Below are 25,910 nucleotides of genomic sequence, written 5' to 3'. Positions count from 1 at the left end.
AAGCTTGTCAACACAGACGAACCTGCCACTCGGGATAAAAACCCCAAATCTTGTCACATCCATGTGACATGACCAGAATATCAATATAAAAGGCAGACAAGCAAGGAGGTGGTTGAGAAAAATGATTTGTAAATTGGAAGGTTTCCAACATTTCTAACATGACATGTCGGTTCTGCCAATAATATATTAACAAGCCGCTTCAAATTCCCAAAATTGAGACTTCCCCATATGTTTGATAAATCCCAGACGCCGAGCTTTACAAATTTCCCTCACGCCTCTCTTCTCACCCTTGTATCTTCACCATCTCATCTCTCCACTTGGGCCCAAAACGTCGCAACGCCCATACTACTGACCCGCTCCCCAATGCCCATACACCTAAGCCTGTAAATAACCAACCATTCCCAATGGTATCTATGAGAGGACTCGCCACTATGCCTCCCACACAACTGAATATATTCCGCACGAAGTTATTCAATGCAACCCCGTTACTACTCTTCTTCGGCATGAATTCTGTCAGCATGGTCGTGGCACAGCTGAAAATAATCATGCTGCCAACGCCAAAAAAGAAATTTGCTACGGCAGCAATTATCCAATGCTTCCCATAGCATACGATCCAGCCGTACAAAACCAATGCAAGCGGGTACATGGCTGCCGCTATGTACGCATTCTCACGCATACGGTCTTCAGGGAGGAGAATGAGCCGGCCTTCGGTGTCGTAGCGGCCTGCAGCTTTGGCTTCACGCGCCATGATGATATCGGACCAGCGGCCGCCGAAGAGAGCCGCACAGACGTAGCCTAAAGAGTTAGGGATGTACATGAGGCCGATAATCATGGTACTAAACCCATATGGTGCGGACGAGAACGTTTCCTGGACTGATATATTGAGGATGTAGAGGCAGCCGAAGGTGATTGCCGCATAGTAGACTGTCAGCGCAACAGCAGGGAAACGCAGGTACGTGACAATCATGAGCGGGTCGATAAAGCACCGCTTTAAAACGCGGGCGACGGTGACAGTTTGGTCCTTGACCGACTGGCGAGTCGTGATGCGTGATGCAACTGGCATGACGGCGTCTTCACTAGTTTCTGGGTTTCCGGAAGCAAGCTCGCCGATAGGAACGGTCTTCTGGAGCGTTTCCGGGAGACAGAAAGTGAGGACCAAAATCAGGCAACCGCCATAGATGGCAAGAAACCATTGCGAGCTTCGCCAACCAAATCGCTGCCCAAGGGCTCCGCCGATGATGGGTGCAAACAGAGGGCCCATGAGAGGTCCAAGGTAGAAAATCCCCATAGCCTTCCCCCTCTCCTTTGGTTCCCACATGTCTGCAATGGTGCCTGCACCAACGGCCTGGACCGATGCGGCAGCACCGCCAGATAAGACTCTCATGACAATTAGCATACTAATCGAAGTGCTGATCGCAGAGAGAATGGCGAATAAAGTAAATAGTGTAAATGACACAAGATATATGGTTCGTCTACCCAACGTCTCGGAAAATGAAGACCACCATAACGGGAATATAGACATGGCAAGCATATATAAAGCAACTGAAAGATTCGTGACCGTGGATGAGGCATGGAGCTCTGCTGACAACTGCGGCAGAGTAGCTAAAAATAATCAGTACTCGAGCTAAAGAGATTCAAATTATACAGCTGAGAGCCGTGAATTGACTCACGAAAGAGAATAGCGCTCCCCATGGGCGCAGCCGCAGCAGCCAATGCCACGATAAGTGTTATGAGCCATTTCGTTTTCCTCGCATATTCCGGAGGATTTGTTACTTCGGGAATAAGAGCGAGACGCCCAAGCAACCCCCTCCTCCTGGACCGCGGAATTATGGTCACAGCCCTTGACCGTACTGAAGCTGACTGAGATTTGGATCGAGTATGCTCCTTGGTTTCTCCAGCCCGGTCCGCTCTTATGGAGCTAGTTGAGGGGGCGGAAATGGAGAGGCCATCCACGCTTTTCTTTGCTTTCTCTCCATTATCGACGGCACCACATTCGCCATTGTGGTCAGCTTCCGAGACAATGCCCAGAGGCACCTTTTCTACGTCTTGGGTCTCATCGAGTGTCTTGCCTAACCTTGGCTCATCTACCATAATAACAGTCAGATATCACGCCGAGGTAATGGCGATACCGGAGGAGCTCTCAAAGTACACTGTTTGTTAGTCTAGCAGAGAAAGTTCTGCCACAGAGAAAATTATACAATTGGAACATATGTATACGGACATGGACGTATGTATATTTATGTGCAAATGTCCGTTAAATAGAACGAGGCCGAGGAAATAACATGAGGAGAATGCTGGGATCAACTATGGCCCAGAGAGCGGGGGGATGGAGTCCTTACATAGCCGCCCGGCCTACAACTAAACCCATAAGCCTCTAGAGGTTTCGGTGTAAAAAGCTTAACATTTTGGGAAACCATCCTGGGAATTGGCGTCATTTGGTACCCAGTTTAGGTGTACGGCTAAGAAATTGTATGGGAAGGTGGAATCTCGGGGTATAGATTTCGGCAGTGACGGCACGCAAATATAACTTTAGCGGGTGAAGTTTCCCCCACGAATGATGGCCGAGGCTCAAAAGACGCTAGCGGTGAAGATTAACAGTTTGTGCCGTTATCGAGGGGTTCTTACAATTGCTATATGCACACCCCCCCCGCGTACGCATCACTACTTCATGGGGTAACAGCGAAATTTTGTGGTAGCAGACGCAAACATCTGCCAGCTTCTTTTAGTTACACCAAGCCATGGACGCTTTGGAAGAAGCCCAGGCGAGACATCGCAAAGAAAATAAAGACCTCCAGGGGCGCATCACCCAAAAAAAGAAGCAGGCCACCAAAAAGACACGTAAAGGTGTCAACGATGAATGCGCGGAGCTTGAAAGGCAGCTGAAAGAGGCTCAGGCAGCTGAGCTCGCTGCACTGCGCGGAGATGCCCCGGAAGACGAGCCAGAGGTAGAATCCGAGCGAGAGCATGACGATGCAAGCGTTGCGCCTACCCAGGACGAGACCCTCGCCGCGGATCTTCAGAAAACTGCCATTTCCGACCCCGCACCTTCAGAAGATGCCCAACCCAAACGCAACCGCCAAAAAGAGCGTCTAGCGCGCCGCGCCGCAGAGCAAGAAGCAGAGGCAATAAAAGCCCAAGAGGAAGCCGCGAAACTCCCGAACTGGAAGCGTCAAGAAAGGACTGCCATGCTGAAGGCGTTCAAAACTCACAAGCTGGACGAAAAAGAGATCCGACCAGATGGCCACTGTCTATTTTCGTCTGTCGCGGATCAACTCGACCAAGCTGGCATAGATCTTAGGACAAAGAACGAAGCCGAGAAAACGGAAGCATTCAGATACAAGGCAGTCAGGAGGACCGCGGCGAAATACATTGAAGGCCACCCCGACGAGTTTGAGGCATTCTTGGAGGAGCCGCTTCCGGCATATGTACAGAAGATAGAAAATTCTGCGGAGTGGGGTGGACAAGTCGAGCTTATTGCTCTTGCGAAGAGCTACAATGTCGAGATTTGTGTTCTACAAGATGGCAGGCTGGACAAATTCTCCCCCGAGGAGACAGGAGAAGAAGCCAAGAAGATATGGCTGGCATACTATCACCACGGATACGGATTGGGCGAGCACTATAACTCGCTTCGGAATGCACCTTGAATGGTGTCCTAATTTCTACCAGATGGACGAATTTATTATTCGAGTATAGGGTGCGCCCAGACACCAACCCAATCCGTCATGTTACCGTCCGCATCGTATCCATCCGCATGAGTCTTCTGTGGCTGGAAATGTGCTATCCTCACGAGGCCGTTGCTCAGCGGTTCGCCCAGCTTGGCGTCAACGATTCCGCCTTGATCATCATACTCCAGCGTCTTCCCTGGACGGGGCAGATGCGCCATATATACACTCGGGGGAAGAGCCCATGGCGGACCTCCCGAGTTGATAGGTTTATAAGTTGGAAACTCAAGGCAGATGAGGCGGCCAGTAGGCGCCAGCAGTTGACTATATCGGAGTGACCAAGCTGCCCTCAGAGTAGGCGGCAGCGCGCTTAGAAACTATTAGATGAGATTAGCTTTGGAGTTATCACCTTGGATCTAGAACATACGGTATAATCGAACAACACATCGAAAGTACCATCGAACTCCTCTCCTAGACTCTTTGCCCAATCATCCTTGAAGAAGTCCCCAGTAATCCAAGTAACCTTCCCCTTTCCGACCTCCTCGTTCCTCACTCGATACACCTCGTCACCACCGTGCTTCTCCTCTGTCTCCCTCGCTCCTTTCAGTGCCAGTTCACTCGTCTCGAGACCGTAGGTATCATATCCAAACGCAGCAAGAAGTAGCACGTCGTAGCCCTTGCCACAGCCCGGCACGAGAGCTCGCTTGCGTTGCTTTCCTGAGCCAGATACAGCAACAGGAGGCTCACTGATCAGATCGCGTCGCGCGAGGGCCTCAGCGAGAGGGGCGGAAGGGAGGCCTTTGTCCCAGGGGATGAAGCCTTCGCGGTAGAGCTCATTCCATTTAATAGGATGGTCTGATTCCTGTGCATTTAAAAAGTGTTGGCGGAGGCGCTCTCGAGCCTCTGTGTTGGCCATTGTGACGTCTTATGTGTGTGGTTTGTGGTCTTGAAAAGGGTGCTTCAAGCTTTCACTGGTTTGTGTTTGTGGATGAGAAGGTATCTTTTAGCTAACGAACGAGTTTATATCTTTTCTAATAAATATCACATTACTAAGTTTGGAAGGCCAGACTCAGTACCCCGCCACGGGAGTTCATCATCATCACTTCCGATGGTTATTAATCAATACTTACGTAGGTGGAGAGTCGGGTCTAGAACGGCCAAGTGTGGAGGGACCCTTTTCTGTCAAACATAGCAAACTTGCCCACGGGCCGAGGCATAGATTTGACATATTAGGTCTGGAGGGGAACGCAACATTCAATTACTCTTACATTTACTTTACAAATATCATTTAATTGTGTATATCTTTGCAGCAGAAGTTGGAAATATATTCAAGATGGATCGTTCTACTCTTTTTGACGTCACGGTAAGCTACTTGAGTGTCTGGAATGACCTTACAGAATTGAGGGCTGAATCCGAATACAGGGCAAGGTCGTTCTCGTCACCGGTGGTGCCAAAGGCATTGGGCGTATGATCTCCGAGGGCTATGTTGCCAACGGAGCCAAAGTGTACATCTCCTCTAGAGACGCAAAGGCGTGCGACAAGGCTTGCGCTGAGCTGAATGCGCTGGGTGAGCAATACTACATCACATCCGCCATCTGCCGTCAATTGCTGACATCTCCAACCATGAAGGCCCTGGGTCCGCCCATGCGATCCCCGCCGATTTCTACAAGCTGGAAGACTGCAAGCGCCTCGCCGAAGAATTCAGGAAGCGTGAGGATCATCTTGACGTGCTCGTCAACAACAGTGGGTCCAACTGGGGCGCTTCCTTCGATGAATACCCAGATGCCGCATGGACCCGTGTTCTTACCCTGAACCTGCACCGCGTCTTCACAATTACCCAACTCCTCACACCTAGTCTGGAAGCAAAGGCTGGCCAGGACTCTCCCTCTCGCATCATCAACATCGGCTCCGTCGACGGCCTGCGTGTGCCGACTCTCGAGACCTTTGCGTACAGTTCCTCGAAGGCTGGTCTGCACCATCTCTCCAGGGTCCTGGCCAACCACCTTGGAAAGAGACACATTACAAGCAATGTCATTGCATGCGGACCATTTGAGAGCAAAATGATGGCGCAGACCTTGAAGGACTTTGGAGAATCTATCAAGGCCGGGATCCCGCTTAACAGGATTGGAAGCCCTGAGGATGTGGCTGGAACCTGCCTGTTTTTAAGCAGCAGGGCTGGTTCTTATGTCAATGGAGCAACCATCACGCTGGACGGCGGAAGTGTTATTGGATCGAAGATCTAATTGGGTTTATGATGAATGTAAATATGGACGGGGCGGAGAAGTTGATAGTTCGTACCAAGTACGTAGCGCCTATAGCTGTAATTGTATCAACCACAAATACGCAACGAGATGTCGTGAGCGACAAAATATTATTTTTAGCCCTGATGAAGCTGATTGAAAGGATATTTTTGATTGACCTGGTCGATGATGTAAGTGGAAGATACACACGTTACCTGTAATACCTTCTTGGCCAAGAAAGTCTCATAGCTTGACGGCGAAGTTGAGGGTTTGCATGAATACATGGTAGAAATGCAATTTGAGGCTGCAATAACGACTTTACCAAACTGCTGTTAATATTTTATAATTGGCGTGAGCTGGACCTGCCTGTGCAGCTCTGTAGCCATTCCATGGAGGACTGTTAATAGTTTGTAGAACCAAGTTGTGCCAATTGGCCGGTAGAGTGACAAGCCAAGATTTGCGCGGAGGGGAAATATTTGAATGCGTCACATTACCCTACCGAGCTTATCTAGTACGGGCATGGACTTCCGATTCCGAAAGGCTTCAGAGCACAAGAAACCGCCCGATAATATATGTATATATAAATACATAAGCACTGAATAAGAGGCACCTATATCGGCCTTCTGAGGTAAGACGGCACACCCTATATTAACGAAATCGACAGAGACTAATCGCGTTTCTCCAGAATTGCGATGTCGTTGAAACTCGCGTCTCGTTTGGGTGCTGTGGCCTCCAGGCCGTTCCCTCGAACTGCATTTGCTTCAGTAGCATTTGCACGGAGAGCACAGTCCTCGAGGTCCGCAGAAGGCCAGCAGAAAGTACAGAAATCTAGCGAATCTGAAGGACTTCCACTGACTCCTGCTTCCCAATTGCAGCTTCTAACGCTCGACCTCGAACATGGCGATCCCCAAGTCTACGAGATCCTGCAGAAGGTGAGCGATGCCATCGCGCAGTCAGAGAAAACTGCTACTAACACTGCTGTAGGAAAAACGTCGCCAGAAGCACTTCATCAACCTGATTCCATCGGAGAACTTCACGTCGCAAGCTGTTCTTGATGCTCTTGGAAGTGTGATGCAAAGTTAGTTGAACCACCCCGCAATTGCCGGAACAATGCTAACCAATTGCCAAAGACAAGTACTCGGAGGGATACCCAGGTGCGAGATATTACGGCGGTAACGAGTTCATCGACCAGGCGGAAGTGCTTTGCCAGAAGAGAGCTCTGGAGACATTTGGCTTGGACCCCGCTGAATGGGGCGTCAACGTCCAGCCACTATCCGGCTCTCCCGCCAACCTCCATGCCTACTCTGCTGTCCTTGATGTTCATGATCGCTTGATGGGCCTCGACCTGCCGCACGGTGGACATTTATCACATGGATACCAAACGCCTACAAAGAAGATCTCGGCCATCTCCAAGTACTTTGAGACGCTCCCGTACCGCCTCAATGAGGAGACTGGATTGATCGATTACGAGAAGCTGGAAGAGCTGGCTATGCTATACAGGCCGAAGCTGATTGTTGCCGGAACATCGGCTTACTCCAGACTCCTTGATTACAAGCGTTTCCGCGAGGTCGCCGACAAGGCCGGAGCCTATCTCTTCAGTGACATGGCTCACATCTCCGGACTTGTTGCCGCTGGCGTCATCCCCTCGCCATTCCCCTTCTCCGACGTTGTTACCACGACGACACACAAGTCTCTTCGTGGCCCGAGAGGCGCCATGATTTTCTACCGCAAGGGAGTCCGCAAGGTTGACCCCAAGACTAAGAAGGAGGTTATGTACGACCTCGAGGACAAGATCAACTCCTCCGTCTTCCCAGGTCACCAGGGTGGCCCCCACAACCACACTATCACGGCCCTTGCCGTTGCATTGAAGCAGGCCCAAAGCCCAGAGTTCAAGGCATACCAGGAGAACGTCCTCGTAAACGCACAAGCTTTGGCCAAGCGCCTTGGAGACTCCAAGGACAAGGGCGGTCTCGGTTACACCATCGTTTCTGGCGGTACTGACAACCATCTTGTCCTTATCGACCTGAAGCCACAGGGTGTTGATGGTGCCCGTGTTGAGCGCATCCTTGAGCTCGTCGGCGTTGCCTCGAACAAGAACACCGTGCCAGGTGACAAGTCCGCCCTCAAGCCCGGTGGACTCCGCATGGGTACGCCAGCAATGACGACCCGTGGCTTCACACCCGAGGACTTCTCTCGCGTGGCAGACATTGTCAACCGCGCCGTTACCATTACCCAGAGGCTCGACAAGGAGGCTCTTGAGGCCCAAACTGAGAAGGGAAGGAAGAACCCTGGCAGCGTCAAGGCTTTCTTGGAGTTCGTCGGCGAGGGAGATGGACAGACGGAGATTGTACAGCTACGCAGCGAGGTTGAGGAATGGGTTGGTACGTTTGCTCTGCCATGGGACTCCACTGCTTAGTGGCCCGGCAGATAAAATGGGCGGTTTTGGCGTCAAGTGGTTGTAGAATACCTACTTCGTTGCACATAGGAATCTAGTCTTTACGTTGTATGTGGATCATGGGATACAGTTAGCTTCCTAGGTTATTAGTTGCAAGTGTGCTTATGGAACACGAATATGAATTTCACGCGGTTTAACAATCATAAGTGTAATAATGCTTCATTTATATACACTTGTCTAGCTATAGCCCCAAGAACAATGTCCAAGTCGTAGAGAGAAGACCTTCATACCAAGTTAGTATGGTGAGCCAAAATATATGTTTGATTCAAAAGATGAAGTTAAATAAATATCAGAACATGTTTCTTATCTCACAATGCACGTATATTGTGCTTCGACGAGCTGGGTTATATATCTGGTCTCTTGACCATTTGTCATCATTATAGGGGAGTAATTTGAACAAGAAATTGATAAAACATACCCTCTTCAAAAGACTTTCTGTCTCTCAGACTTGTAGTTGTCGCCACAGTGAAGTGGAATGACTACAATCAACGTTAGCAACTGAACAGAGTAGCTTGAGTTATAGTAACGTGGAATCGTTGTTGTTGTTTCAGAACATGTTTCTTATTTCATAGGGCAACTTGTGCCTCAACGAGCTGGGTTATATATCTGGTCTCTTGACCATTTGTCATCATTATATGGGCGATGATGTATGACATCACAATTATAAGAAAATATATGCATACCTCTACAAGTAGAATACCCCCAAAAGCCCGCAAAACTATTACACGTCTATAATAGACAGCATAGTAGGTAAAATGTAACCCCTTCTTCATGCACCAGTTTCCCAGAGAGAAATAGGGAGCAGGTGTTTGGTAAGGAAAGGGTTTGGTGGTAGATCTTGGCACGAAAGATAGTTATCCTTCAGCAGAGGAGCATTGAGAGCTCGAAATGCTGTACACACTAATGCCTGATTTGGGGAACACAGTTGTGGACTGTGGAACAGATTGTAAAGAAAAATGAAGACAAAGTAGAAATAGGTACTGAGGAACAACTTCTTGGAAGTTGCGTTTGATCATGGCTGACAATGTGGCTGATGGGTGCAATGGTTGGAATGTTGTAGATGCGAAGAAAACTCGCTGTCAAACGAGAGAAGTTGGTCACGGCGAAAGCTTGACGTGGCGCTCACCTGAAAAGAGTTGCTTTGGTCCTTCACGGTCAGTAGACAGAAACACAGTATCCATGGGCATTGGACGGGGGTCGGCCACACGAGGGAGATCAGTATCTCCTGTTGTCACCACGAACAGAAGAAGGCTTTCACGCTTTGAAAGAGTTCATGACACCATTGTCCATGCAGTACATGCAGAAAGCCCTGATAACGAAAAGCAACCGAGCCTTTTATTTGTAAGACCATTGCCCCGCTCCAGCTACCCCGTAAAAAGTTGCAATGCTTATTTGGTCTCGGTCTCCTCCTCATCACCGAACATGGCAGCACGCTTGGCGACAACTCTCTCTTGCTTGCGCTCGCGAGCAGCCCTGGTCTTGGCACGACGGCCGTCCATCTCCTCCTTGATAGTCCTCTCACGGGCGGCCTCAGCCTTGGCCTTGTGGATCTGCGCATTGTTAGCTCAGATGATGCAAATTGTGTTGAGGTGTAACGTACGTGCTCAACCAGAGCGCGCTTGTGCTTGAAGGTGTTACCCTTGCTCAGGTGGTAAAGCTCGTGGTAAAGGTGCTTGTCAATCTTGCCGCTGGCACGGTACTTGACGAGGAGGCGGCGGAGAACGCGGAGTCTGCGCATCCAAACGACTTGGCTGTGGTGGTTGTCAGTGCCCATTCCATAGTCTCTCGCCCTCTAAAGCGCATTATCGGAGTTGTGTTGCATACCTTGGCATACGAGCATCTGCGGTACCCTTACGCTTACCGAAACCCTTGTGTCTACCGAGTCTCTTCGCATCGGTGTGGTCTCTAGCGCGTGCCCTCGAGTGCATGGTGACTGGCTTGCGGATGATGAGGCCATCAGCGACGAGCTTGCGGATGGTCTGACGGGAGTTGGCGTTGGAGATCTCGGAGACCTCATTCGGGTCGAGCCAGATCTTGCGCTGTCCGCATCCCACAACGGCCGCCGCGAGGCGCTTCTGGGTACGAAGGTTAACCCTAAAGATAACCCGTTAGTTCATGCTAATCAGAAGCCTCTGCTGGACGGATTCCCTCAAGTGTCGTGGCCGACTCTGTCGTGAATAGTTTTGACGAGTGGGATCTCCATATCGATGACTCCATCAATCGTGGGTGCTCCCACTCGATCGTAACTAATGTCTTCGGATAGGGTATCTCAAGGTATTCCGTCCAGAAGTATTTTCGCACACGTACATCTTGTCTTTCCTGATGGGTTCCGTTGGTTGTCGATGGTTGTCGTGAATTCTCTCGACCTCGTCTCTGTACTTTGTCGGAATGGAATTCAAAGATGGCGGCTTTCGCTTGTGGCAAAACGCTAAACTTCTTCGGGGATTAACCACCGAATTGTGAGGAGAAGTGGAGGGTTAGCCCTCACCACTGATAAGATAAGATAAGGGATTAAAAGACCCCTGAGGATCACCCCACGCGACCAACGACTTGGTCAACCGTGACAGGAATAATGTATGAGGCGACCAGTGTATTTCTATAGTTATTAATGAATAACTGTTTATAAACCACTACGGAAAGGCGAAGCACGAATTCATGGTTAAACAACATTGGCTATGCTCAAATATACATTTTTATTTCTCGTGACTCTACCCCTGTGAACCAGATCCTACTCTTCTGGTCTTCCCCTAATATCAAGAGCGCCATGCTTTACAGAATTGAATAGTTCTGATACATCAGTCATCACTTGAAGTTCCCTCTCCCAGATCAACCTTGCCTACGCTCCATATTTCGCGTTCGTCGTCGACTTCATCGTTGGACAGGCCAAGACCGCCCTGGCCACCCTCAGCCTCCCTCCTTTCCCTGGCCTGGGCACCCAAACGTAATGCAACACGCTTGAAGTAATCTTGCATAGCTCTCTTTGAGACCGGCGCCATCTGCGTTTGGCTCGCAATGAACTTATCGAAGACCTTTCCTTCCTCATCAACTACATCAAAGAGCGCCATGAAGGCTGCTTCAGCTGACAGCTTGATTGGGATAATAGTGTCTCGGACACTGGCAAAAATCGGTGCAGCTAATACTGCAAGGTGTGGCTTTACATGCTCCATGTGGTGCCGGCAAGCGGTGCGGACGACAACCAAAGCCAGCCTTCGCGTATCTGCTGGGTTTCCCGCTGGGATGTAAGTAGCCAGTGTTTCAAAAATCAGCTTCCTGGCTTCAAAAGATTTTGGGCTTTCCGTCAATATGTATTTTCCAGCTGCTAACACAGAGTTGTCGGAAATGAAGGGCTAATTAAGTTAGTAATAATCTCTGATATAGACTAGGAATACTCACGTCTTTACTAGCTATGCCTTTGCAGATCACAGACGGCAGATCCTCAGCGAATGATGACTCCGTTAATGATTGAGGTGCCTGTAGTAGAACGGAGTTGAGGGCCAAAATAGAAGCGTGGGTAAAGTGAGTCGTCATGGCGCGGTTCTTGATTAGGCTTGTGGCGTTATCCTCCGATACATTCTTGATCAGTGCACCAAATAGCTTTGCGTTTGTTATCACCATGGTGGCATCTTTGTCCTCCACATCGGTGTCAATCAAACCCAGTACCGCAGAGCGCGAGGCCTCGCTCATGTTGCTTCCGGCCTTGCTGACAACCTCATACAAGGCTTTCAACATGGCGTTCCTGACGCCGATATCAGAGGTCTTGCATCCTGTCACCAACTCTGCCACTAAAGGATCAATCCGAGGAGTTAGGGTGATCAAAGTTCCAAGCGCCTTCGCAGCACGAGTCCTCAGAACTTCGCTAGACGTGTCCGCGAGGGATTTGGCAAACGTCCTCTGTAACTGAGGAAGGAAAGGCTTCAAGAAAGCTGGAATCTTCTCAAGCAGATTGTTCAAGGTTAGGAGAATAGCAGCTCTCACATCAGTCGATTTTTCTGATACGATTCGAATGAGAGGTCCGGTGATGGCCGTGACGAATGGTTTGAGAGACTCAGGGCTAGTCCTGTCGAGTATATCGGAGATGGCTAACGCAGACTGCGTCTTCTGGTCAGACGTGCCATTCATGAGACCCTGCAAGAATATCGGGAGGATGGCATTGATTCCCTTTGGCAATGAGAACCCTGGCAGGTCGGATCCTGGAACGCCAACTCGTTGAAGGGCTTGTCTGGTGGAGTGGACCAAAGCTTCCATTTCTACCTTGCTCACCTGCTTGGTGAATTCGTTCAGGGCAGTCCATGCACCCTTGGTCACTTCCAGATCGGTATCATCAAACGAAATCAACAGGTTCCTGACGATATCCTGGTTGTAACGGCTGTAATCGACGTCGGTATTTGCAAAGAAGTTGGCAAGGCGATATCCGGCGGCTGCGCGCTTTCGGTGGTCGTCGTGCTTGACAAGGCCAAACATAATGCTCATGGTTGTATTGAGACCATCATACTCATCGATGGAAAGGAGCACAGTGTCCAGCGATGACTCGAGATCAGCGCGGAGCTCCTCATCCTTGCACACTATAATATTGTCCACCAATGCGTTGATAACGGTCGATAGGCGCCTTGTCATAGCTCCTCCGGCTACAGTTGATAGCGAAGCCAGGGCCCTTGCATTGAATGCGTTGATTGGCGAGGCTGTGAGGGTTGGGAGAAGGTTCGGGAGAATGATGTTGGAGCGAGTGGTCTCCGTCAGTAAAGTTAGAAGTGCAGACAGTGCATTGTCGGCCTCGCCCTCTGTTCTGAGAAGGTTGAGGAGATATGGCAAGACTTGGTCCACGGCGCGCTTGCCAAACATGTTCTGCATAGAGTCGAATGCATCAGCGGCGGCTTCTCTAACCTCTTCATCCGAATCAATAAGAGCAACGCGAACAACAGATATCAGTGTTTTCTCATGGTCCTCTAATCCATCTTCGGATGCAGATGAAATAAGCTCGCGAAGAGCAATACAAATGCCTTGTCTGGCGTCAACATCTGTAGAAGTCCGGAGGCCTTCCTCGAGAGTAGGTAGCAGGGTAGAGAGCACCCCATCACCAGCCTTACGGATGAGTTCACCCAGAGCGTTCCCAGCAATGAGTTTCTGTTCAGCGTTTGTGGATCCAAGGCGTTGAATAATAAGCTGGCTGAGTGTAGGAACCAAGTCCTTAAGAACCCTAGGACTGGCAACAAGTGCCTTCCACACGTTGACAGCTGCAGTTCTAACCTGGCCGGCAGTATCACAGCGACAGATATATAGCTCAGAGAGAACCTTGTTTCGCTTCTCTTCGCCGAGGATCTCCAGCAGAGATGCTCCGGCTTCCTTGGCGCCCTCTTCAACCTCATCCTCGTCCGTGGAACTGATACCAGTTAGGTTGAAAAGAAGATCCCCAACCAGCTCAACGGAACTGAGACGGATTCTGTAGCTATCGTCTCCCAAGCCACGCTCAAGTTCAGGAAGGAGGAGGTCGATGGCCTTGGTAGCGAAGTTCTTGACAAGGAGGCGGGCAGCTCTGAGAGATGTATCGCGAATCGATTCAACCTCATCCGCAAGACCAGTAAGAATAGGAGGAATGATCTTGCTGAGGTAATTTGCGAAACTGTTGCCAAAGCAAACAGGCAAGAATATGAAAAGAGACATGAAACCTTCGCGAACAGATGCTTTCGATGACGAGACATTTTGTAGGATCGTGGGCAGTGTCTCTTCGAGGCGGCTCGTGCCCAGGCCTGCGAGGACTTCGCTGAGAGCTTGTGCCGATCCGAGGCGGTCTCCTGCTCCAGTATCGGCCTTGAGTGTTTGCATGAGCCCTGGGATAAGATCTGGAAGGGCATCTTCTCCCAGCTTCTCGATGAGTGAACCGAGAGCCTTGGACGCTGTAGCCCTCGTGGTGGGTACGGGGTCTACCGCGGCAATCTTTAGACCAGCAACCAAGATCGGAAGATGAGATATGAGATCTTTACGCTCAGTCAGGTGTGCAAGACTTCCAATAACCTGTGCTGACTTTCTCTTTGTTCCAGATCGATCGCCCAAACCTCTCTCCAGAATACGAACAACAAGTGCGAGAGAAGGTGCATCAAGATAATGGACGAAGGAAACCTTGATCAGCGCGTCAAGTGCATCATCCGTGTACTTTGTCGGATCGCTCAAAGCCTTTAGGAGTATGTCCACAAGACCCTTAATCTCGGGGTTGCTGATGACTTCTCCAAAGCGCTTCAAACTGCGATTGGCAGCCAGGCGCACTTCTTTGTGACTGTCATTTAGAACACCAGTAAGCGGGGGGATAATCTTTGGCAAGCTTTGGGCAAGCTGTTGAGGATCGAGGTAGGCCATGGCGCCGAGAAGGTCGCAGGCACCTTTCTTGCTTCTCCACTGCTGGTCATCAAGGCCATCCAAAAGTGTAGGAAGGATCTTTTTGACACCGTATGAGCTTAAACTAGCGAAACATGTCTTTGCCGCAGCAAGACACCCGTCTCGAATATCGGCACTAGAATCTCCAAAGCTGGAAAGTAACTGGGGCACAATCTGAATGACATATGGCTCAAAAATACGACCCAAGATAGTCGAGAGAAGCTCATAAGCCAGCAGCGCCCCTTCACGGTGCTTGACATCTTTCTTGTTATCGATGGCGCTCCTGAGGGTGAGCATTATGCGATACTCTCTGAGAGCAACGATACCAGTACCTTGAATTAACCCTGCGAGACCATACGCAGCACCACGGCGTGAAGCATAGCTACTACCATTGAGCAGCTGGTCCATGACCTTTTGCGTGTAGTCTGGAACCTCGCCGGGTGAGGCCCGGACTAGATCTGGAAGGCAAAGAGCTACGGCGTATTGAACCGTCTCAGAGGGGGTGCTCAAAGTGGCAAGAAGTCTTGCTACAACTTCTGGAATGCGAGAATCCCCTGGATTAAGGTGCCTCGCGAGTGCGCCATACAGGATAATGACGGCTTCGTTCACTCTGTCGCTGAAATCCGAGCCTTTATCTGGCCCTTCAAGAGTTTGTTCAAAAGTCTTCATCAGATCTTCGACCTTGTTTTTCGCATGCAATGCAATGATGGCTCTCGCGGCCTCGATCATTTCTTCTCGAACATGAGGGCTCTTGTCACCGAGTGGTCCGCGCTCAATGAGAAATTTCAAGAACGAATCTAGTAGTTCCTCCTTGAAGACGACAGACAACTCTCTGAAGGCTAGTGCGATGCCATTTCTAGCTTCCCAAGGATCTCTCATATCCATCTTTCTAGGCATGCCATATTCATCGAGCTGTGGCACTTTTGGTTTGGCTAACTCTATGTATGAGGATTCAAGGCGCGAGAGGATCTCTGTAATTAATCCAGGGTGCAGCTTTACTGCCGCGGCAAGGGCTCGAGCGGCTGCTCGGCGGAGCTGCTTGTCTTCTCTTTCGAGATATGGTAGGATCGTGAAGACGGCATCACTCGAAACCTCAAAGCCGCTCTCTACCCATATTTCGTGCGCGAGCTCAACGTTGCCCTCAATATCGTCGTGGCATGCAAGCCAAATCTCCTCGGAGAATTCCATGTCGCTGAGGTCAATTTCGGCGCTGATGGATTGTAAAACTGACGTGCGGACCGATGTCTGAGGCACGATAGCTCCTCGGACAAGTGTTGCAATTTCATCGTCGTTGATAGTGGGAGCAACCGAGCGACAAAGATCAGCCAGGCACTCCTTGATAGCTTTGTAGTGCTGGTTATAGGCTTGCATCGATTCAATAAGCACCGAGAGAACCTCGCGACGTGGCACTATAGTATCGGAGCACGCATCGGTGTGGAACTTGAGAAAATCGATCGCGAGTACTACTTGCGCCTCGGAATCTTCCTGCGTACCGAAACCACCATTGCGCAACACAAGGAATACCAGAGGTAACATGTACGTCAAAGACACCGTATCGAAAGGCCTCTGCTCGCCAGAGAACCGTAGTCGATACAGAACTCTGGTGATGAGCTCTCCTAGGGACTCTTGGGTAAGCTCTTCGGGTAGGTGGGTGATTCCCAACGCTCTTAGCGTTGCAATTCCGATGAATGGACGAACCGGTCCGATGCGGGCGACCACCCTCTCCGACAGAAGCCTATATGCCTCAGCAGCTGCATTGCCTGTAACCAGGCCTGCTCCAGCATTGATGATATTGATCAGAGAGGTGACAGCTGGGCTCATCCACAGTTGAGCTTCAGTTGGGGGGCCAACAGCAAGACTTTTGATAATGCCAATTCCTCGCACTAGTTGAGCTTCCAATTGCCGAACTTGTAGACGTATTGCGGCTTCCTTCTTTAGCTGTGCATTTATCTTTGCGTTTTGTTCTGGGGTCAATTTTTTCTGCTGACCCTTCTTCTGAGCTAGCTGGGTACGTAACTCTTCCTCCCACTTCATCGTGTCGTAGTCCTTAGTATTCTTGTTAGGCACGTAGTCCTGTGACTTTTTAGCCAGTACATCAACAAATAAAGTGCCTTCAGGAGTTCGGAATATTGCGGCTTCTGTAGGGCCAACATCATCCAGCTGTTTAGGATCGAGATCGTGTTGAAATAGATCAACTATTCGGGAAGTCATAACGTCAGGCGCCACAAAGGCAAGTTCTGCTGCGGCATTGAAAGCTGCACTTTTGATAGTGTATTGGGTTTGGTCTGCAGTCTGCAAAAAAGTTAGTGATGTACAAATTGATAAAGACTGAACATACCTCTTTGAAATCTGTGATTTCCAAAACTTGCTCAATAATAGCATCGTTATACTGTCTACAGAGTTGTCCGGGGTCCACGCCGACTCTGAGGCAAAGCTCAATCCACTGAACGCCAGGAAGCAGCTCGGGACGAGCAATAACCAACATCTTTACCATTTGGTTCTCCTTTATGGACTGGTCTATCTCGAAGCCGAATTTCGATGCATCTGCGGCGGAAAGGCAGATGGCCTTTGCGATAAAGTGGAGATTGGCTTTGTCGGATTTAGAGGCTGCTGCGGCACAGTCCTTCTCTCCAACTTCGATGTCGCGAACCCAACGCCATAGGCCAGAGACAATCATCGATGAAGTTTCTTGGGGGAGTCGTGCGTACGTTTTCGACAGCACCTCTATGCATTGTCGTCTCACAGCAGGTGGAACGTTTGCGGAGCAAATACAGGATATTACCCCCTGTGACCACGCGAGGGCTGTCGCCGAATTTGGACCGGATGTAGAGGCTTCATCAGCTGTAGCAGAGAGGGCACGAATAAGCCAGAGACGATCCTCATCATTAGTTAATTTACTGTAAACCCGATGATTGAGTAAGAATGAAGGTTTGGGCTCAAATGCCAGCGCTTGTTGAATAACCTTTGCTTTTTTGATGGCTTCGTTAATCTTCGAACTTTTCAAAGAAGGGAGCTTGGCCGCTGCTAGAGCTGTCAAAACATAACCACCAACAACAACGCCGGATTGGCCAGCAGCAATGGGGTTTGAGGCAACCTCATCGAAAAGTTGAATCAGGCTTGATATGCTGGCTTCAGCGAGCTCTACAACATTCTTATTTTCAAGATTAGAACCCCCCTGTGCCCACAAAATATCACCTAGTCGAAGCGTCCACAGCTTTCGTAGTGGCGCTTTCTTGTCTGATAGGCCTTTGCTGAATGCTTCTAGGACCACCTTGGGAAGTGCTGTCCCATTGGTCAGTGTCCACGATGTGTAAAGGGACAGAACCGATGTCTCTGCACTCAACGCTCCTTCGTTGGGTTCCTTTGCCGCAACCGCAGAGACTGCCGGCAAGACCTTTTCCACCAAGCTTTCAGTTATCGGCAAAACCTTCAGAATTTCCGAATGCAGGATTCGATGATCCGCTGCCGGAAGCTTCCCAGACTTTAAGGGAAGCAGTATCTCGTTGGTGATAACGCTGAGTGCAGCGTCGTCGTGACAACGAGGTATGGTGACTCGAAAAGCGGTATGCGCACCGTTTCGAATGGTTGCGTTTGTTGATTTAAGGTTTGATAGTAATGGTTTCAAGAGGTTCCCTTGCAAAATCTTTGAAAGGTCGATGCTCTGAGGTAGCGATTCAACCAATGGCGTAATGAGATCATCCAGGACAATCTCGGGAGCCCTGAGCAAGGCCTTTACAAGGGATGGTGCTACGTGCTTCGCCAACTCCTCTGCACTAGTGAAATCCAAAAAGAAATCATAAAGTCCATTTGCAATATGAGCGGGCACTGGCGTCCGAGATCCAATAATCTCTCTTGTGTAGAAGTTGTAGTAATTTTCCTTCTTTCTTTCAAGAGTGCCTTTTGCTTCTGGTTTTCTCGAACAGACCCCAGCGATGACGCCCAGCATGATGGCATTTCTTGCGCTGGGCTGGGCAGCTTTCGCACTCAGTCCTTCAATCGCATCACTAATCGAAGCCTCGGCCGAATCCTGGCAAGAAACGACCTTTCGGAAGGCCCTTCTAGTCACAACGAGAGCAGAGTGCCTAATATTGGGTTTTGTAGTTGTCTTTTGGCACTGCTCTAGAACCTCTGCGTCACTTGCAACTAGTTGCTGCCCCCAGATCGCCCAATAAGGTGTCCCACTGCACTCCTGAATAAGGATGCTGAACCATTCAGTTAAAACAAACGCGTTGCTAGCTGCTATGTTGGTTTTCGATGCCTCGGTATGTAAAGATTTGATGAAGGGAGAGAGAATGTCTGGGCTTGCGCCTGCTCGAAATATTGTCCTCAGACATTGTTCAACGTGGCGTCTAGAGCTTCGGTCTTGGTAAAAGGAATATGTGGTGAAAATAAGTTCCAGTAGAGTTGGATACGATGACTGCTCGATTTCTACAGAGAACAGAGGTTAGCATGCTCACTGAATAGGTTCATCCTGCCACGCACCTTTGTTTGAGAGTCGTTCATCAATACTGTGAAGATATGCTGTGCGGGTCGCCGTCGAGGAGGAGGAGAGCGCCTTTCTGCTGGCCTCGAGGTCCATTCCCCTTACATCTTTCAGATCTGCCCCTACCATCTTGCAGTTTTATGGCAATGGAGCGGATTACTGAGGCGAGATAGTTCTCACCCGACATGGAAGTTTTGGTCGCCAGGGACGCTGAACAAAGGATTAAAGTTCACCCGAAGTTACTAAGGTATTGGCACCCCCGCGTCATTCAACTTTATTTACGCGGTGACCCCCCGCCATTTTTTTCAATAGAACGCCGACAAAATTATAATACTATGGCGGGAGGCAAAAAGAAAAAGAAGCCAGCATCAAACCCTGCCCGTGGCTTTGCTACGACCTCGGTGGCATCAAAGGTGAGGATTGAAGTTGCTGAAACCACACCTTCAGACGAAAGCCCAGACAATGAATCAGAGCAACGGAAGGATGAGACAGCGACAGAAAGCTTGTCAACGTCCACAACAACCGGAAATACAGATACGCAGCTAACCCCCGAGGAATTCGAGAAACAACTCGAGGAATCAGATCTTCAAGTACTGGTCGAAAAGTACTCGCAAAAAGCCAAACGGGATGCTGCTCGCCAGGTAACCAGGCTCCAGACAGATCGCCGCCTACTACGAGGTCAAGCCGACTTTTTGAATACACGAAAATGGCTTCCTCCGGATTTGATGGACGAGATATTGGATATAGTTACTGCGGATCATCGAGCCTTGGGACCGAGCACAGCAGACTCCCCTGCAACGTTGAAGCCGCTGACAGAGGAAGATTTAACCATAAAATTATGGACCCTACAGCAAGCTCTGGCCGGCGCAGGCTTCCCTGACGACAGAGTCCGCATGGTCCTCACATACATTCTAAGCATATCCGATAAGATGGTCAGCGGAAATAAAGATTCGATCTGGGGTCTTGAGGAATCTCTCCAATGGATGGCACGTGAATGCTCCCGAGACGAGTTGCCAGACTACGAGAATTGGCAAACGAAATCCCTGTTGCCGTTGAAGTTACAAATGGGTAGGTCCTTATAGTGGGCGAAGCGTATCTTTGGGTCAGTTAGCTAACCGACCAACAATTAGACTCTCAAGCCGGCACACCCACGGCGTCAGGAATGAACACACCACGGCAGATAGAAGCAGATATACGCCACGTAGACTCGAAAGAAACCATTGCAGAACAACCCGTTACAAAATTAGCCGCGCGGCCCGCAAAGCCCGCAGTGGTCGAGTACGAGAGTGATATAGATGCGGACGATCTACTCCCGGAATATCTGGAAGCAAAGACGAAACTTTTCCATCTACAGCCCCCGAAAAACTCGGCACAGGCTGTAGCCCAGCGTGGAGCAGGGGCCGTCAATGGCAAGAGAAACAAGGGTAGCCAAGCGCCCCAAGACCCAGAGATGGCAAAGCTACAAAGGAAACTGGTGAAGATCGAATCTGACGTTCTTTTTGATCGATACGAGGCCGAACAGGAGTGGCAGAAGCGGAAGATTACTCTTGAGAAAGAAGCTGCTGCGAAAAGACAGGAACTGTCTGGTGGCCCTCCCCCGAGGATCCCACACCCTGCTGAGTCTAGTGATGATGACTCTGATGATGAGATTATGCGCGCAGCTGCAAAAATGGGAGCAGACTTACTCGAAGATGATTCAAGCGATGACGATGGTGCCATTGCGGACTTGTTCGCAAATCTCCCCGTTACTGAAGTTGACCCAGTCACCGGGAAGAGCACTGTGGTTATCAACGATACCAATGGCGGCAAGATCACCCTCCGAGATTTTGGAAAATCTACAGGCATAAGTCCTAGAAGGGTATTGGAAGAAGCTTGCCGTTCTAGAGATTCTTCCGTGAAGATAGTCTACACGCTTGTCTCCAAAACCAGCTATTCCAACCGCCATTCCGTCAGGGTAAATTGGTCCAAGGCCCAAGAAGTCCCGTCGCCAACTTCGGATTTTCCCGAGATTGATTGCATATGTTCACCAAAATCAATCACGATTACAATGACCAGCATCTCTACTCCTGATGCGGCCCAATCGGAATCTTACGCCGCAACCGTAGCGCTGTTTCTCATATTCAGCACTTCAGTGAGGGAAGAAAAAGTGTTCCTGCGACTCCCTCCGGTATGGCGTGAGCTATGGACGGAGTTTGCTGTTGCAAGGAAAGAAAAAGCGGATGCGCTCGATAGAGAAGCTATTCGCGGCTTTCGGGATACTATCAGGCAGAAGAGGGATCGGGAAGAGGAAGATGGTGTCGTGCTGACGACTAGCTTTAGACGCCGTGCCTTATTAACTCCCAATGATACCAGCGATGAGTCTGGGACGGAGACGCCAGGTAGCTCTAGTGTCTCCCCCGAGACTCTCAAGAGGATATGGCATGACAAGAGCAACACGCCCTCATACCAAACAATGCGGCAGTCTCGCATGCAATTGCCTATGTGGGGCTACAAAGAGGAAGTTCTTCGTACAATTGATCGGGAGCAAGTAGTCATTATTTGTGGAGAAACGGGTTGTGGTAAGAGCACCCAGGTGCCCGCATTTATTCTAGAACACCAGCTTTCACAAGGTAAGCCGTGCAAGCTGTATTGCACAGAACCACGCAGAATTTCAGCAATCTCTCTTGCCAAGCGCGTGAGCGAGGAGCTTGGGGAACGTAAAGGGGACGTCGGGACGCCTAGGTCATTGATCGGATATGCAATCCGCCTTGAAACCAACACGTCTCGGGAGACTCGCGTTGTATACGCCACCACTGGAATTGTTATGCGCATGTTGGAAAGCTCCAACGATCTCAAAGAAATCACACACATAGTTTTGGATGAGGTGCACGAGAGAACTATTGACAGCGACTTTTTGCTGATAATCCTCCGAAAGCTGATGGCCCGGAGACCAGACCTCAAGGTTGTCTTAATGTCTGCTACTGTCGATGCCGAAAGGTTTTCGAAGTACCTGGACGGCGCCCCGGTTCTGCAAGTCCCCGGAAGGACCTTCCCAGTTACTTCATACTACCTCGAGGATGCCGTGGAGCTTACCGGTTATTCTTTGGATAATGGTTCACAAAATAAGAGATATACCGACTTGGACGACGATGCCGAATTAGAGGATGCACCAACGAGCGAAAAGACGAAGGCAGAGAATACGAAGCTGCTGCGTGGTTATAGCGCCAAGACCCGGAACACCATCCTCCAAATGGATGAGTACCGGATTGATTTTGAGTTGGTGGCACAACTCATAGCCAAGATCGCTACCGACGAGCGGTATGTTCCCTTCAGCAAGGCCATTTTGGTATTCCTACCAGGTATTGGAGAAATCCGCCAATTGAATGACATACTCCTTGGGCTGCCTACTTTCCGAACGGATTGGTATGTATACCCGCTGCATTCGTCTATCGCGAGTGAGGACCAAGAAGCGGCATTTTTGGTGCCTCCTCCTGGCACCCGGAAGATAGTGTTAGCTACGAACATTGCCGAAACCGGTATCACAATCCCGGATGTTACCTGCGTAATAGATGCGGGGAAGCACCGCGAGATGAGGTTTGATGAGCGACGACAACTTTCGAGACTACTAGAGACGTTTATTTCGCGAGCCAACGCGAAGCAGCGACGAGGAAGAGCTGGTCGTGTGCAGGAAGGACTATGCTTCCATCTGTTCACGAAGTACCGGCACGATGAGCTCATGTCTGATCAGCAAACTCCGGAGCTGCTGCGACTATCACTGCAAGACCTGGCTATCCGAGTCAAGACCTGCAAGCTGGGAGGAATCGAGGAGACGCTGGGTCAGGCCCTCGATCCCCCGTCGGCAAAGAACATTCGCCGAGCTGTCGACGCACTCATTGATGTTAGAGCGCTCACCGCTGCCGAAGAGCTCACACCTCTGGGCATACAACTGTCGCGGCTACCTCTCGATGTATTCCTGGGCAAGTTGATCCTGCTAGGAAGTATATTCAAGTGCCTAGATGCAACAATCACCGTCGCAGCAATCCTATCTTCCAAGTCGCCATTCCAGGCCCCATTCGGCGCACGCCAGCAAGCAGACACAGTCAGGCTCGCCTTCCGCCGCGGAGACAGCGACCTGCTGACAAACTACAACGCATACCTAGCCTGGAAACGCGTGTGCAACACGACCGGATCCGAGTACCAGTTCTGCCGCAAGAACTTCCTGAGCCCCCAAACCCTATCCAACATTGAAGATCTCAAGGGCCAACTAACCGTCTCCCTCGTCGACTCCGGGTTCCTGCCCCTGACGGAACGTGAGCGCGCGCATATCAAGCGAAACAGATACTCGAGCCGACGCCACGACTTCTTCGAGCTCCCGCAGCGCGCCAACATCAACAGCGAGAACGACCTGATCACCCAATCCGTCATCGCCTGGGCGCTGTACCCGAAGCTACTCGTTCGCGATGGCAAGGGCTTCCGCAACGTCGCAAACAACCAATCCATATCCCTACACCCCACCTCCGTCAACAAAGGTCACCATGAGATCAACTGGCTCTCCTACTACCACATCATGCAAGCCAAGCAGTAAGTTCCCGTCGCCTACTCATTACCAATCTCCATACTAACCCCATAATTTAGATTCTACAACGCGCACGAAACCACAGCCGTAACCGACTTCGCTATCGCCCTCCTATGCGGCGACGTGCGCTGCGACTTCTACGCCGGCGTGTTAATCCTCGATGGCAACCGTGCGCGCTTCGCCGTCTCAGACTGGAAGACCATGGTCGTACTACGGACGCTGCGCACGCGCCTGCGCGAGATCATGACGCGCAGCTTCAAGAACCCAGGGAAGCCCATGCCTGAGGGTCTGGCGAGATGGTTGGAGATTTGGCAGAGGATCTTTTCGCAGGAGAATCTGCTGCTTGCCAAGGGATTGGTGAGGACGTAGGGTAGGATGGGGATGTAATGGAGAGAATCTAAGAAGGGTAGAGGCAGCCTAGGAGGTTGAAGGGTGATAACGGTGTGGCATGTAATCACACATGATGGGCATACATAGTGAGCATTCTGGGATGGGAAAGTGAGCATACTGGGCATATCAAGCTCCAGCTTCAAGGCGTTGTTGCTGCTTGCGAGCAAATGGAAATGGAAATGGAAATGGGAATCAAGAGCATACAGATAAAGATCAAATGAACATAAATGTTCGTATCATGAGCCTCGGTCTCATTTTTTCCGTGAATGTTCCACTCTCGCCCAGCTTCCTCCGCGGTCTCTGTCCATCACGAGGGAGTTATCTCACCGTGAAGCACGACACCTCACCGCCGCGAGCAAGTGGACATGCCCCCACTGCCCGCCCTTTCTCTGCTGCCTAAACCCAAATCCTTCAGCAGACCGAACCAACAAATCACCTCACCCACCACCAACACCACACCCCACACACCTTAATTTATGCTTCCCCTTTCCTTCTCCTCCCCGTCTCCCGTCTCCCGTCCCCCGTCCTACTCCAGCCCGCCCCCCGATCCACCAACACGCCCCCACAACGGCACCAACATGGCCCGCTCCGCGCGCCCAGAACCGGGTGTAAGCAAGCCCACCGCGTCCCGCAGCGGGCCCTCTCCTGACCTTACCATCCTTCAGCTACTCGGGAATCCTCCTCGGGGATCTGTACTTCGCCGGTGCGGTATCAGAGGTGTTGGAGGGCGGGAGCAATATTTCTCCACTCGCGTGCCTTACGTGGCTGCCTGGCTGGATACCTGGTCGCATCCACAGAGGGAGGGGCAGGCCAAGGGGAGACCAAAGCGGCGCCGCGAGGACGGGAATGGTGTGAGATGCGAGCAGGGGTGGGGCGAGGGAGGAGTTGGGAGCTGGGAGTTGGGAAGAGTGGAGGAGGAGGGGAGGAGGAGGGGAGGAGGAGGGGAGGGCGGGACAGTGAGAGCTAAACTTAGAACCTAGCACCTCCCGCGCCGCGCCGCTTGCGCCGCGCTTCTCTTATCCGCATTTGTCTGCGCCACGTCGCGCGATGCGACGCGGTGGGAGACTATTACGCGCGCAGCGTCCTGTTCGGGTTATACTGGTCGCTCTGTGCTGGAGGACAGTTTGTTTCCCTCCGCAAGTGAGTGTGCACACAGAAACCCAGCGAACGACGCGCGCTCCTAAAAAAAGCCATCTCACACGACGTGCAGCGGCGTAGACACCGGCCCCTGCACCTCGCGAATCACAACCCCCGTCCCAGGGCGCCCGGCGCTTACACGGCTGCGGCGCGCGATAGCGCCAGATGGTGGGGTGTGTGTGTGTCTGTCTGCTGTGAACCTGTCTCGGAGTATTGATTGATTGCACACATCTAACTCGCGCAGACACACGCAGGTCCACGCACACGCATGCGCACGCGCATGGTTGCTGGATGAAGCGAGCGCGAGGGGGCGGGTAGGTGCATATACGGCGGCTGGAGGCGGGCGTGGCTGCGCTTGTGCAGGGGAGAGGTGGGGATGGCGGAGGGTAAAAATAGGTTTGGTGGGTTGCAGGGGTGGGGGGTGATTGGTTGGGGGGGGGTTTGATGGGGTGATGGTCTCGGGAACCGAGGGGGAGGGTGGTTGGATGGTGGGTTTGGGGTGTTTGGACTTGGGAATGGCTTGTGCGACGATGATGAGACTTGGTGATTGATGGTGGTGATGGAAATGGGGAATGGGGATTGGGATGGGGTGCAGGGATGAGGGGGGGGAGCACGATTGGGC

At 50.9% G+C, this 25,910-nt stretch overlaps 8 protein-coding genes across 8 annotated transcripts; 4 read left to right on the top strand and 4 right to left on the bottom strand.

Annotated features, from left to right (window-relative positions):
* Positions 1–108: 108 nt before the first annotated feature.
* VE01_04656 (uncharacterized protein) lies at positions 109–2,662 on the bottom strand. Its single transcript, XM_018274126.2, has 2 exons — positions 1,671–2,662; positions 109–1,602 (listed from the first exon to the last, which is right to left on the bottom strand). The coding sequence occupies exons 1-2, from the start codon at positions 2,089–2,091 to the stop codon at positions 284–286; spliced, it is 1,740 nt and encodes a 579-aa protein (XP_018131016.1). The 5' UTR covers positions 2,092–2,662; the 3' UTR covers positions 109–283.
* On the top strand, positions 2,660–4,116 carry VE01_04655 (uncharacterized protein). Its single transcript, XM_018274125.2, has one exon. The coding sequence runs from the start codon at positions 2,739–2,741 to the stop codon at positions 3,642–3,644; it is 906 nt and encodes a 301-aa protein (XP_018131015.1). The 5' UTR covers positions 2,660–2,738; the 3' UTR covers positions 3,645–4,116.
* Positions 3,626–4,761, bottom strand: VE01_04654 (uncharacterized protein). The gene is made up of 2 exons (XM_018274124.2): positions 4,090–4,761; positions 3,626–4,039 (listed from the first exon to the last, which is right to left on the bottom strand). Exons 1-2 carry the CDS (start codon positions 4,576–4,578, stop codon positions 3,680–3,682), a joined length of 849 nt encoding a protein of 282 aa, XP_018131014.1. The 5' UTR covers positions 4,579–4,761; the 3' UTR covers positions 3,626–3,679.
* Positions 4,762–4,876: 115 nt separating this feature from the next.
* Positions 4,877–6,053, top strand: VE01_04653 (uncharacterized protein). The gene is made up of 3 exons (XM_018274123.2): positions 4,877–5,025; positions 5,085–5,229; positions 5,292–6,053. The coding sequence occupies exons 1-3, from the start codon at positions 4,996–4,998 to the stop codon at positions 5,903–5,905; spliced, it is 789 nt and encodes a 262-aa protein (XP_018131021.1). The 5' UTR covers positions 4,877–4,995; the 3' UTR covers positions 5,906–6,053.
* A 390-nt stretch (positions 6,054–6,443) lies between these two features.
* SHM1 (glycine hydroxymethyltransferase shm1) lies at positions 6,444–8,498 on the top strand. Its single transcript, XM_059463640.1, has 5 exons — positions 6,444–6,530; positions 6,588–6,720; positions 6,778–6,834; positions 6,887–6,980; positions 7,033–8,498. Exons 2-5 carry the CDS (start codon positions 6,595–6,597, stop codon positions 8,316–8,318), a joined length of 1,563 nt encoding a protein of 520 aa, XP_059319745.1. The 5' UTR covers positions 6,444–6,530; positions 6,588–6,594; the 3' UTR covers positions 8,319–8,498.
* Positions 8,499–8,514: 16 nt separating this feature from the next.
* RPL19A (ribosomal 60S subunit protein L19A) lies at positions 8,515–10,938 on the bottom strand. The gene is made up of 6 exons (XM_059463639.1): positions 10,665–10,938; positions 10,182–10,451; positions 9,958–10,108; positions 9,041–9,907; positions 8,776–8,836; positions 8,515–8,579 (listed from the first exon to the last, which is right to left on the bottom strand). Coding segments are annotated over exons 1-4 (585 nt in total). The 5' UTR covers positions 10,667–10,938; the 3' UTR covers positions 8,515–8,579; positions 8,776–8,836; positions 9,041–9,745.
* A 77-nt stretch (positions 10,939–11,015) lies between these two features.
* Positions 11,016–19,398, bottom strand: GCN1 (translational activator of GCN4). Its single transcript, XM_018274120.2, has 4 exons — positions 19,206–19,398; positions 17,062–19,151; positions 11,751–17,015; positions 11,016–11,704 (listed from the first exon to the last, which is right to left on the bottom strand). Exons 1-4 carry the CDS (start codon positions 19,333–19,335, stop codon positions 11,153–11,155), a joined length of 8,037 nt encoding a protein of 2,678 aa, XP_018131018.1. The 5' UTR covers positions 19,336–19,398; the 3' UTR covers positions 11,016–11,152.
* Positions 19,399–19,495: 97 nt separating this feature from the next.
* Positions 19,496–24,392, top strand: VE01_04649 (uncharacterized protein). The gene is made up of 3 exons (XM_018274119.2): positions 19,496–20,274; positions 20,337–23,766; positions 23,821–24,392. The coding sequence occupies exons 1-3, from the start codon at positions 19,542–19,544 to the stop codon at positions 24,128–24,130; spliced, it is 4,473 nt and encodes a 1,490-aa protein (XP_018130945.1). The 5' UTR covers positions 19,496–19,541; the 3' UTR covers positions 24,131–24,392.
* Positions 24,393–25,910: the final 1,518 nt, after the last annotated feature.

Source organism: Pseudogymnoascus verrucosus (assembly GCF_001662655.1).
Source record: "Pseudogymnoascus verrucosus strain UAMH 10579 unplaced genomic scaffold scaffold_18, whole genome shotgun sequence".
Lineage (NCBI taxonomy): Eukaryota > Fungi > Ascomycota > Leotiomycetes > Thelebolales > Thelebolaceae > Pseudogymnoascus > Pseudogymnoascus verrucosus.
This window is presented reverse-complemented; position numbering and strand designations above follow the sequence as displayed.

What these genes read in the sequence shown, in the direction of transcription:
- VE01_04656 (XM_018274126.2), bottom strand. Translation starts at nt 2,091, where the DNA reads ATGGTAGATGAGCCAAGGTTAGGCAAGACACTCGATGAGACCCAAGAC. An exon ending in GGGGAGCGCTATTCTCTTTC is followed by an intron (nt 1,603 to 1,670) that starts GTGAGTCAATTC and finishes GATTATTTTTAG; the next exon opens with CTACTCTGCCGCAGTTGTCA.
- VE01_04655 (XM_018274125.2), top strand. Translation starts at nt 2,739, where the DNA reads ATGGACGCTTTGGAAGAAGCCCAGGCGAGACATCGCAAAGAAAATAAA.
- VE01_04654 (XM_018274124.2), bottom strand. Translation starts at nt 4,578, where the DNA reads ATGGCCAACACAGAGGCTCGAGAGCGCCTCCGCCAACACTTTTTAAAT. An exon ending in ATGTGTTGTTCGATTATACC is followed by an intron (nt 4,040 to 4,089) that starts GTATGTTCTAGA and finishes CTCATCTAATAG; the next exon opens with TTTCTAAGCGCGCTGCCGCC.
- VE01_04653 (XM_018274123.2), top strand. Translation starts at nt 4,996, where the DNA reads ATGGATCGTTCTACTCTTTTTGACGTCACG. An exon ending in CTACTCTTTTTGACGTCACG is followed by an intron (nt 5,026 to 5,084) that starts GTAAGCTACTTG and finishes ATCCGAATACAG; the next exon opens with GGCAAGGTCGTTCTCGTCAC. An exon ending in CGCTGAGCTGAATGCGCTGG is followed by an intron (nt 5,230 to 5,291) that starts GTGAGCAATACT and finishes CCAACCATGAAG; the next exon opens with GCCCTGGGTCCGCCCATGCG.
- SHM1 (XM_059463640.1), top strand. Translation starts at nt 6,595, where the DNA reads ATGTCGTTGAAACTCGCGTCTCGTTTGGGTGCTGTGGCCTCCAGGCCG. An exon ending in TCTACGAGATCCTGCAGAAG is followed by an intron (nt 6,835 to 6,886) that starts GTGAGCGATGCC and finishes ACACTGCTGTAG; the next exon opens with GAAAAACGTCGCCAGAAGCA. An exon ending in TCTTGGAAGTGTGATGCAAA is followed by an intron (nt 6,981 to 7,032) that starts GTTAGTTGAACC and finishes CAATTGCCAAAG; the next exon opens with ACAAGTACTCGGAGGGATAC.
- RPL19A (XM_059463639.1), bottom strand. An exon ending in GCAGATGCTCGTATGCCAAG is followed by an intron (nt 10,109 to 10,181) that starts GTATGCAACACA and finishes CAACCACCACAG; the next exon opens with CCAAGTCGTTTGGATGCGCA. An exon ending in AGCGCGCTCTGGTTGAGCAC is followed by an intron (nt 9,908 to 9,957) that starts GTACGTTACACC and finishes AACAATGCGCAG; the next exon opens with ATCCACAAGGCCAAGGCTGA.
- GCN1 (XM_018274120.2), bottom strand. Translation starts at nt 19,335, where the DNA reads ATGGTAGGGGCAGATCTGAAAGATGTAAGGGGAATGGACCTCGAGGCC. An exon ending in TGAACGACTCTCAAACAAAG is followed by an intron (nt 19,152 to 19,205) that starts GTGCGTGGCAGG and finishes TGTTCTCTGTAG; the next exon opens with AAATCGAGCAGTCATCGTAT. An exon ending in AAGGCATAGCTAGTAAAGAC is followed by an intron (nt 11,705 to 11,750) that starts GTGAGTATTCCT and finishes TAACTTAATTAG; the next exon opens with CCCTTCATTTCCGACAACTC.
- VE01_04649 (XM_018274119.2), top strand. Translation starts at nt 19,542, where the DNA reads ATGGCGGGAGGCAAAAAGAAAAAGAAGCCAGCATCAAACCCTGCCCGT. An exon ending in GCCGTTGAAGTTACAAATGG is followed by an intron (nt 20,275 to 20,336) that starts GTAGGTCCTTAT and finishes ACCAACAATTAG; the next exon opens with ACTCTCAAGCCGGCACACCC. An exon ending in CACATCATGCAAGCCAAGCA is followed by an intron (nt 23,767 to 23,820) that starts GTAAGTTCCCGT and finishes CCCATAATTTAG; the next exon opens with ATTCTACAACGCGCACGAAA.